This window comes from Sarcophilus harrisii, chromosome 4 (genome assembly GCF_902635505.1).
Source record: "Sarcophilus harrisii chromosome 4, mSarHar1.11, whole genome shotgun sequence".
Taxonomy (NCBI): Eukaryota; Metazoa; Chordata; class Mammalia; order Dasyuromorphia; family Dasyuridae; genus Sarcophilus; species Sarcophilus harrisii.
The window spans coordinates 463,227,768-463,238,379 of NC_045429.1; the positions used below are offsets into that span (position 1 = coordinate 463,227,768).

Consider the following 10,612-nt stretch of genomic DNA (forward strand, 5'->3'; position numbering starts at 1 on the left):
TACCCCCCCCTCCCCCTAACGCTCCAAAAACCCCAGTCCTCACACCAAACCATTCCAAAACACCTTATCCCCCCCCCCATTATGTGGGACCTTCCACACCGCTTTTCCCTCGGTTCCCCGGCTCTCCCAAAACAGGGCCCGGGTCTGGGGCCCCCCAACCTTTCTATCTTGGCTGCTCCTTGGGGACTCTCTAGGTTTGGTTCAAGGATGGGGAGACTGAGCAGGAGATCCGTGGGGCCAGGGCCGAGCAGGAGGGGGCCAGGCAGGAGGGGGCCTAGGGGGCCGAGGCTCGGGGCTCCCGGGCCCGGGCTGGTACCTAGGCAGCTGCTGACTCTGTCCGCGGGGCCGCCCTCAAAGAATGCTGACTGCTGCTGAGCATGGAGGGAGCCCAGGAGGCCCCAGACCAGGAGCGCGGGGAAGAGCTTTTGGAACATCTTGGAGGCTCCTCCGCACAGGGATTGTCCTGAGAATAAAAAAAGAAAAAGGTTCACAGCAGCTCAGCTTTTCCTGAGTTCCTGAGGGGCGGCCTGGGCCCGGGGGCCAGGGTCACTTCTCCTCGTCCCTTCCAGACTGGACGGCGTCGCCTCGGTTAAGGACACGCTCCTGCTCCCTTTGAGTCCCTCCCTCTCCCAGTGTCCCTCTGTCCGCTGCAGACAGCAAGCTCCATCCAGGCCCCTCATGGCCGGAGTGCCGCCCTCCCCGGGGGCAGAATGCTGCCCTCCTCCCACCTCACAGGTCCTTGCCTCCAGCCTCCCCCCCTCCCACCTGCTGCTGCCGCCCCTGTGACCTTCCTCTGGCCCAGATCTGCCACAGGGGGTGGGGGGAAGAGAAGGGGCTGCGTGGGGGGCAGTCTATGCCAGTGATTCAAGTCAAATATAAGCTCTCAAGCCCTCGCCAAGCTGGCTCCCGGCCGTCCTGCCCCCCGCCCTGTCCAGCCAGCAACCTGGGCTCCCTCTGCTCCTCCCCGTCCCACTGCCTCCGTTGGCCACTGCCCACAGCCGGCCCCAGCTTCCTGGGACCCTCTCTGCCTTTAGGCCCAGCAGCCCTGGGGTGGGGCCCTTGGGTGCTTCTCGGTGTATATTTATGTGGTAACAACATTCACAGATGCTCCCTGTCCCTCCCATAAGGCGGCTCCTGGGAAGAAGGGATCCCTTTGTTCTTTGTACTTGTGCCCCTGGTGCCCAGCAAGGTGCCCCCAGTGCCCAGAGTGATGCCCACATGGTGCCCAGCACAGTGCCCCCAGTGCCGGGCACATAACAGGGCTTGGCCAGTCTTGGGCCCACCTTGGCTCCCACGTATCATCGTCCCCGGCCTCCGTATGGTCTCAGCAGGGAGGGCTCAGCCCGGACAGTTCCCCAGCGCCGGGGTCACCGTGCCATACCCCGCAAATGGGGGGCAGAGGGGGCTTCCTGAAGGAGCCTCTGTTTGAGTGGGGCTTAGAGACAGGGCGGCCCAGGGGACAACAGCTGGCCCCGGGCTCAGGTTTCAGGGCCTGGGAAAGGCCACCAGGGGGTGACCCGGCTCCGTTCTGTATCGGACCCTGTTCAACGCTGACCACTCTGTTTGGCCTGGGGGGAGGGGTAAGGCCTAGAAGACCGGAAGTCACCCCGAATTCGGCTGATACAAGGGGGGGCCGGTTGCTGGGAAGAGCCGAGATCGGCTTGGAAGAAAATCTAGAACCTCGGGCTGCTCTGATGCAGTTCCAGCCAATTCACCGCGTCACCGAGGAGGCCCCGATGGGGCAGGCTGTGCTTCCTGGGGGGTGGATGATACAGGGAGTAAAAGCAGGTGGGCCCCGGGGGTCGCGAAGGGCCTCCAGGGAGCTCCCAACCCTGGCCCCAGGCTGGCGGCCCTGCTTTAGCTCCAGGACGGGGAAGGGTCTGTACCTGAAAGTCCTCCTCCTCTCTCCTCCTACCCGACTCAAACAGGCCTGTTGATTGGCTAGCTGCCGGCAGTCGGGGCAGAAGGGCTGGCGGCTTCCCCAAAGCCCCTCCCGGTCCCCACGGCCCCACGGGCTCCTGTTCTCGCCTTGGGGATCCTTCCTCCCAGCCACCCCAAGGGTGAAAACCCCCTTGGGGGGGCCCCCCCCGGGGGGGGGGAAAAAAAGGGCCCTTCGGCCCCTTTCCCCTAGGGGGGCCCCCCTTGGGGGGGGGGGGGGGGGCCCCAGGGCCGGGGGGGCCCGGGGTTGGGGGGCCCCGGGGGGGCCCCCCCCCGGGGGGGCCCCTTTCCCCGGGGGGGGCCCCCCTTCCCCGGGGTCCTTTCCCCCCCCTCTCCCCCCCGGGCCCCCTTTTCCCGGTTGGGCCCCCCGGGCCCCGGGGGGGGTTTCCCCCCCCCCCCGGCCCCACCCCCCTTTTGTTTTTGGGGGGCCCTTCCCCCCCCCACCCCCCAAAAAACCCCCCCGGGGGGGGGGGGGGGTGGGACGGGGGCCCCTTTGGGCCCGGGTTTGGGGGGCCCCTTGGCCCCTTGGGGGGGCCGGGGGGGCCTGGGGCCCCCCGGGGCCGGGGGGGGGGGGGGGGGGGGGCCCCCCGGGGGGGCCCCCAACGGGGGGCCCCCCCCCCTTCCCCCCCCCCCCCCCCGGCCCCCCCCCCCCCCCCCGGGCCCCCCCCCCCCCCCCCCCCCTTCCTTCCCCCCCCCCCCCCTCCCCCCAAAAAAATTTCCCCCCCCCAACCCCCCAACCAAACCCCCCCCCCCCCCAAACTTCCCCCCCGGGGCCCCCCCCTTTTTGGGGGCCCCCCCTTTTTCCCTTTTCCCCCCTTGGGGGGGGGGTTGGGTCCCAACCCCCCCCCCCTCCCCCCCCCCCCCTTCCCCAAGGGTTTCCCGGTTTCCCCCCCCCCCCTTCCCCCTTTTTCCCCCCAAAAACCCCCAAACCCCTCAATTCCAAAAAACCCCCCCCCCAAACCCACCCAAACCCCCTTGGGGCCCCCTAAACCCCCGCATCCCCAAAACCCCCCCAACCATTCCCCCTCAACCCCCCCCCCCTTTCCCCCGGGCCCAAAAAGGAACCCACCCCCCCCCGGCCAAAACCCCCCAAATTTTTTCCCTTCCCAAAAAACCCCCAAACCCCCCCCCCCCCTCGGAAATTTAAACAACCCCCCCAAAAACCCCCAACCCCCCCCCCCCCAACCCAAAAACCCCACCCCAAACCCCCCTTCCCCCCCCCCCTTCAAAACCCAAAAACCCCCACCAACCCCCAAAACCCCTTTTTAAAATTCCCCAAGGGCCCGGCTCCCCCCGGGGGGTATTTTTATTTTCCCTTTTTCCACCCAAACACAAACCACCCCCCCCCCCCCACCCCCTTTTTTTTGGGGGGGCCAAAAAGGGCCCCCGGCCCCGGCCCCCCCTCCCCCCCCCCCCGGGGGCCCCCCCCCCGGCCCCGGGGCCCCCCCCCCCCCGGGGCTTCCCCCCCCCCCCCCCCCCGGGGGGCCCGGGCCGGCAAGGAAAGGAAGGCCCCCCCCCGGGGGGGGGGGCCGGCCCCCTTGGGGGGGGCCCCCCCCCCGTCAGCCTCCTGCTCCACGGAATGGGCGCATGGGAGGAGGGGCCGCCCAGCGGGGGCTCTGTGTCCCCCCGGAGCCGGTGCCTGGTGCTCAGCAAGCGCGGCTTGGCCCGACTGCTCGGCCCCCTCCCCCTCTCCCCCCCCTCCCTTTTTGGTCAGAGTCCTCTGGGAGCCTCGGCCTCCAGCGAGCTCCCAGGTACTTCCCTGGCGCGAATGTCCGGGGGAAGAGGCGGGAGGAGGGAGGCTCCCCTCCCAGCTGCTCCCGGGACCGTGGGCGTTGCCTGCAGAGCAGCAAAAGTGAGGGGGTTCACTGAGAACCCGCCGGCTCCCGGGACTCGCCGAGAACAGGGTCTGGGGGACAGCGAAGATCAGTGACGGTGGGGGCGCAGCTGTAACGGGGGGGGGGCAGCTTCCGACCCCGGCCGGGCTCGGCCATGGCCACGTCGGGCCTCAAGGCACCTCCCTCTGGGGCCCATCAGCCCTTTGCTCTTCTGCTCTGAACCCCCCAAAGTCTGCCCTACCCTGAAACCCGCGGTCCGGGCTCCCTCACAGGAGAACCACCGCCCGGGCCCCCAAGTCTCTGAGCACCAGCGGCTCCCAAGAGATCAGCCCAGAGAAGCCCCCCCCCCCCCCCCTCGGCAGCTGCCTCCCCCCCCCCCGCCCCCATCCTCCCCCGGAGCCAGAAATATGGAGATCATCAACTGATCCCCGCCGGCACATAGGTACTGGGCTTTAAAGCTCGCGCACTTTCCCCAGTTACTCTAGTGAACTTTACAACAATCATTGAGGTAGATGGGACAGGTGCTCCTGAGCCCGTTTCACAGATGAGGAAACCGAGGGTTAGAGTCGGGTTAGAGGTCCTCTGTCTTCTAAATGAGCAACACTAGCCACGCTAGGAGTCCCCCTTCCCCCCACTAACTCAACTCTGGGGAAAAGCCAAGGCCTGGATTTGATTTCAGTCCCGAAAAAAACCCAGAGCTTCCCCCCCCCCCCGGGTGCTCTCCATCCCGGAGTGAGCCCTCGGCGCCTCGCCCGTGCCCAGCCCCCAAAGGCTCGGAGCCCGTCACCAACCCCTGGCCCCGTGGGGAGAGGCCGGGGAGTAAGGAGGAGCTCATTGCTTGGAGGGGACCCAAACAGGGCTCGGATTCCTGCGCCCCCAGATGAGGCGCCCGGGATGCCCTGGGCAGAGAGAGGGTCCCTCATGCCCCTGCTGCGGCCGGGGGCTGGCGAGGAGTGGGGGGTGGGAGGGGACGGCAGCGCGGGCTCTGCCCTAACCTGGGCAGCTCGGGCAGGAGCAGGGGCTGCGCTCCGCGGGCGGCTCCCGGAGCTGCGCTCAGCCCAGCCTGCCCAGCCAGCCTCGGACGGGCTGCCCCCGCTTCTCCCCCCGGACGGGCTGCCGCCTCCCCCCCCCCCCCCCCCCGACGGGCTGCCTGCCTCCCTCCGGTCCCTGCTCCCAGTGCTCTTCGCTCCCGTCCCCGCAGGTTTTCTCTCCGCGGCCGCGCCTCGTCACTGGCAACTCTGGGGCAGTCCCGAGAGCGTGAAACTGATCCAAGGGGCGCGCGCGAGGGGGGGGGGGGCTAGGGGGGCTGAAACTGACCCGGGAGCCGGGCGGGAGGGAGAGCGTGAAACTGATCCAAGGGCGCGGGGGTGGGCATGGGGGGGGGGGGGCTGAAACTGACCCGGGAGCGGGCGGGAGGGAGAGCGTGAAACTGATCCAAGGGCGCGGGGGTGGGCATGGGGGGGGGGGCTGAAACTGACCCGGGAGCGGGCGGGAGGCGAGCGCCGTCCCGCAGTCCCTGTTTGCCTCCCGGAGCGCCCGGGGCCGGGACAGATCCACGGGCGGTCTCCGAGGCAGCCCTCCTCCCGCCTCCCCCCTCCTCCCCATCCCCTTCTTTGAAAAGAAGTGGCTCCTGGTGGCGCTTGTGCGCGGCCGTGAGGCGCGGGTACCTGGCGAGCTGGGCTCGGGGGGGGGGCCCCGGCGGGCGGCAGGAGCAACTTCGCGGAGCTTGGCGCCTCAGAAGGGCCCGAGCATCCCGTCCAGGAGAAAGGTCGGCTCCGTCTCCTCCAGCTGCTCTCGCAATCCGAATGGACTTTTTTTAAGAGGAGAGAAAAGCCTCTGGGAGGGGCCGGAACTTTGAGGGGCCAGCGAGAGCCCGCCCGGCTGTCTGGCCCCCAGCTAAGGCCCTGCCCCCTTATAACTCTCCTCCTCTCCCCCCGGTGGCGGCTTTGGGGGCTGGGGCGGCCTTAGCCCGCTAGGGCCGCTGGGTGTCGCTGTGGGTCCACCGATCCCGCCGGGCGGCCTGGGGCCGGGGGCCAGGCCGCCCCCTCCCCCGCCCGCCCGGCTCCCGGGGTGGGGGAGGGAGGCGAGGGAAGGGTGGGGTTCAGCTGGAAAACTGTGGAGTGTTGAAAAAAGCGGGGAAGGCGCCTTTCCCCCTCGGCGGCCCCTTCTCCTGTTCTGAAACGCTTTGTCCCGGACCAGCTCGGGGCCAGCCTGGGTTCCTTTCCCCTCTTCCTCCCAGGCCCGCCTCCCACGGAGCCCGTGTCCCCCCCCCCCCCCCCCCCCCGGCCAGTGGGGAAGGAGAGGTCGTGCAGAATCTCCTTCCCGTCTGTCTGTCCGGCCTCCTCCTCCTCCATCCGTCCTGGCCTCCACAGCCCACAGGCAGCCCCGAGGCTGTTGTGGCTTCATTTGAAGACCCCCAGTGGGCAGAAAGGCCCGTTGGGAGCTCTTGGCCCGGGCATGGAAGGCTCTGAGGGAAGCGGCCCTGGGGGGGGGGCGGGCTGGTGGAAAGCTAGGGGGAGGCCCTGCCCTGGACCCTTCCTCCCCCACCTGCCCCTCCCCTCCCCCATCCTCAGAACCACAGCCATCATGACTTGCACCCTTGGGGCCCCTTTGGGTTGAAGGGCCCCGATCTCAGAGCAGCGGCCGAGGAATGAGTCAGATTCAGCGCGGCCGGCGGCTTGGGGGGGGGGGGGGTTAGGCTGGCGCTGCCAGAGCCCGAGTGGGAGCCTCCCCCAGCGGCCCTCAGCCCGGCTCTTCCCCTCCCGTCCCGGGCCTCTGCTCCCTGGTGGCCTCTCTGCTGCCCCCCCCCCAGGGGCTGCTAGTTAGAAAGCTCTTTTCGCCTGCTCCCTCCCCCCCCAGCCCCCTTTGGCCAGGACTCGCCTCTCTCCGGGAATGGGGGAGCCCGGGCTTGCTCTGTGACCTGCTCCGGAGCTTTGGCTCCTGGGGGTTTGCTCAGTGGGGGGGACTTTGGGAATATCTCCAGTAGCCCAAGAATGGCTAGAAGGGGTGTGACCTTTCCCAGAGCCGGGGGACCCCAGTCTGGGCTCAGCTGTAGCCGGGGCACGATGAGAAGCAGGCCTTTTACACACGTCTCCTCTAAAATCCTCTTCCAACATCCCCTTCCTTTGTGCAGGCCCTGGAGCCTCTGCCAGTGAGGTCCTTCGGAGCTGGGGGGGCCCAGTTTGGGCCCCAAGGCCCGTGGGCCTGCGGAGCCACCTCTGGAAAGGTTCCTTACCTAAGGACTGGCTCAGAGTGGGGGAGGCTGCACCAGTGAAAGCAAGCGGGCCCACTTCTCTAATTCAAAGTTTCCTGCGGGGCCAGGCTGGGGATAGCATGCAGGGTCCAGGGGAAGGAGGACCAGCCCTGGCCTCAGAGACCAGGGAGTGTGGGGAGGGGGGGGTGCAGCAGCAGGGGGGGGGCTCCAATCCCACCTCAGACGCCTGTTAGCCATGTGACCAGATATGTCCCCACGCTCCCCCACGGTTAAATTAAAGTGGATGGTCCCAGTCTCTTCCTGTCCTAAAACTCCGGTCCTTTGTATGGCTACCCCTGCCATGGGCTAAAGGTACCATTGTCGCCATTTTACAGATGAAAAAACTGAGACTCAGAGAGGCTAACGGGCTTGTCCTTCGTCATACAGCTAATAAAATAAAATGAAATGATACGCGTACAGCATTTCTCAAAGCCTGAGGTGATAGTTAAATATTTTTGTGATTAGTAACGATAATAGTAGTAGTAGAAATGGTGGTGGTGGTGGTCGGAGGCAACATTTGAACCCAGGTTTCTCCTGAGTAACTTCAGAGGGGAGACGAGCCACCTTCAGTAGCTGGAGAACCATCGTCCCTGGAAATGCATTTACACAGGAGCCCCTTAGTAGTGAATCTTCCCGAAATTGGCCGTCCACTCTCGGCGGGGTTTGCCCCTCCCGGAGCGCCACCGGCCGGCAGCGGTTTGGTTTTGGTAAATAGCATTTCACTTTTCCCATTTACATGGGAAACCAGTTTCCATCGTTCCCTTTTTAAATAAGATTTTGAGTTCCAAATTTCCTCTCTCCTCCCGCCCCTCTCGCCGAGAGGGCGAGCAATGGGATACAGGAGATACAAGTGCAGTCATGGAAACACGCTTCCGCATTTGTTGGGTCGTAAAGAAGAAATAGGACAAAAGAGAGAGCGTGGAAGTGTTTTCGGCGCTGCCGGACCGTCCAGAGTGTGGCTTTTCTGGCCCAGCCTCAGGGAACCCGGGGTCCTCTGCACACTGCGTGTGACACGTTGGAGCAGGTTTCCCGGGGTGAGCACATTTGTCAAAGGGACATATCTGGGATATTGGGAAGCTCCATTCTCTTTAAAGAGTGACAGTGTCTTTGCCTTCTCGACAGCCACAGGGGGTGGGCCATTCTCGCTTCTGACCTCTCCTCCCTCCCAAACTAGAGCTGGCCGTGGCATGGCTCGAGGTGCCAGAGGGGTCCTCTCCCTAGGACCCCATCGCGGCCCTTGGGGACCATGAGCCGGAGGCCAAAATCAGAGCGCTTGCCTGGACTCCTCTGGAGAGAACCTCCACGGAGATATCGGGGGGGGGGGCTCCAAACCTCACTTTGGTCTGGCTGGCTTCTGGGCTTCCAGGCTGGCCCGCTGGAGACTCCCCCGCTCCCCACTGGGCAGGAAGAAAGGGAAGGGTCGTTGAGTCCCCATAATGAGTAGGGCTCCTGGCTTTGGTTAGGGCCGGGCTCAGGGTAGGGAACTGTGTCTTCACCCCCACCAGATTATCAGATTTCAGAGCAGCCCCCCTTACCGAGCCACAGCAGGAGGGAGCCCTATTCTACCCTATCCAAGGAGCAGCCCCCCCCCCCCCCCCCCCCTCCCTTGCAGAGCCTCACCCCTCCCCAGGCAGCCCAGTCACCCTGGGGCAGCCCGATCCTCTCCAGGGCAGCCCTCAGGATCAGCTCTTCCTTCCCTCGAGCCTAAGTGACCCCTTTCCAGGTCCTGCTGCTCATAGGGTCAAGCAGGGCTTCCCAAGTTGCTGTGACCAGGAGAACGCATCCTCAGGTGTCCAACCAGCTTCTGATTCATCCTTGAACTTCATGGTGGGGCCGGAGCCCACTCTGGGGTGCAGGACTTGGAGCTTTTCCAGTCTGGAAAAGAGCTGAAGTTTGGACTTTGCAGGAACCTTGAGCCCCCACTTCCGGCAGCTGGCTGGCTGCTGGGAGGAAGCTGCAGACAGGGCTTGACTGGAGCGTGTTGTTCGTGGAGCGTCTGACTGCAGGAAGTATTTGCAAATAGGTTTCGAGAGGAAATCGTCACTCACCTTTCCAAAAAATAGGGAAAGACTATAAAGGAAATGTGGAATTTTATGAAAGCCTTAAGCAGGGAGAGGAAAGGGGGCCAGGCCCAGAGAACAGGTGTGATGTCAGGAAGGGTGAGCGCCCTGGCAGTAAGAAAATGGGGAGATGACTGCAACAGCTCCGAGGCACCCCCCTCACACCTCTCAGACTGGCTCAGATGACAGGGAGAGACAGTGCTAACCGGAGCCGATGTGGGAAAACAGGCACTAATGCACTGTTGGTGGAGTTGCCAACTGATCCAGCCATGATGGAGAACGGTGGGGAACTGTGCCCAAGGGCTCTCAAACTCTGCGTAAGTCTTTGATCCAGCCCAGCGTCTCCTGGCTCTGCCTCCCAAAGAGGGAAAGGGCCCGCACGTGCACAAGCGTCTGGGGCGGCCCTTTGTGCGTAGCAAAGAACTGGAAACCGAGCGGATGCCCCAACATGGGGGAATGGCTGGCGAAGCAAGTTACCGTAGAGGAAAGCCATGGGGGGGGGGGTAATTGTTCTATGAAAAATGATGAACAGGCTGATTTGGGAAAGGCCTGGAACGATTTCCATGAACTGATGCTGAGGGAAACAAGCAGAACCAGGGACACGTTCCACACAGTAAGGGCAAGAATGGGCAATGACCACCTGTGAGAGACCTGGTTCTCCTCAGAGAGCCAAAGCAAGCCCGATAGACTGGACAGGAGATGCCATCTGCGTCCACACAAAGAACAAAGGACACCGAATGGAAATGCTGTGTTCCATTTTTTCTTTTTTCCTGTTTTTTTGCTCGTGGTTTTCCCCTTTTGTTCTGATTTTTTTTCCCTATCGTGATTCATAAAGAAAGAAAATTTAAAAACTTGATGTACATGTATGACCTGACAAAATAAAACAATTAGAAAAAGAAAATGGGAAGATGCACTGTTTCAGAAAGAGGGAGGGAAGAGAGAAAGGAATAGAATTGGGAACTCCAAACTTAAAATTAAAGAACTGTTTTAACATGAAATTGGGGAATTAGGGAAAATTGAATATATTTTTAAAAATTTTAAAAAGAAAACAGAAAGATGGAGCAAGGAGCAAGGGCCTGGCCTCAGGGTTCAGTGAGCTGCAACAGATGGCTAGGATTAGTAGATAGGAGGAGGATTTAATGGAATTAGCCCCATATTTGGCTCCCAGGTTGACTTCAACTTTGACCCAAAGTTAAAATGGTGGGAAAGTGTTGCAACATTGATAATGGAGAGGGTGGACTTTCCTTCTAGCTCTGAAGGTTGGAAATCATTTTAATTGCTGTAGGGTCTGCTTCCCCCCACCCCACCCAAACAGGCCCTGGGCACTGGAGGCTGAAAGGATGTGAAATGAAAGGTCGAGTTTGAAGGTTTGGGAAAGATTCGATCCAATTGAAAGCATTTATTAAGCCTGCATCAAACTCTCGTCCTTGGCACTGGGGATTAAAAGGCAAAAGTGAAGCAGCCCTTGCCCTTAGGAAGTTTATATTCTGCTGGAAGGAAGACAGAAGTCACTAAGGCCAGGGAAA

General features: G+C 63.2%; 1 protein-coding gene across 1 annotated transcript in view; it reads right to left on the bottom strand.

Annotated features, from left to right (window-relative positions):
• COL6A2 (collagen type VI alpha 2 chain) overlaps nucleotides 1-4,987 on the bottom strand; it is a 29,481-nt gene extending 24,494 nt beyond the window's left edge. Inside the window, 2 exon segments of the mRNA XM_031968780.1 lie at nucleotides 317-463; nucleotides 4,928-4,987. Of these exon segments, the coding sequence (XP_031824640.1) occupies nucleotides 317-434 (118 nt within the window). The 5' untranslated portion in view covers nucleotides 435-463; nucleotides 4,928-4,987.
• Nucleotides 4,988-10,612: the final 5,625 nt, after the last annotated feature.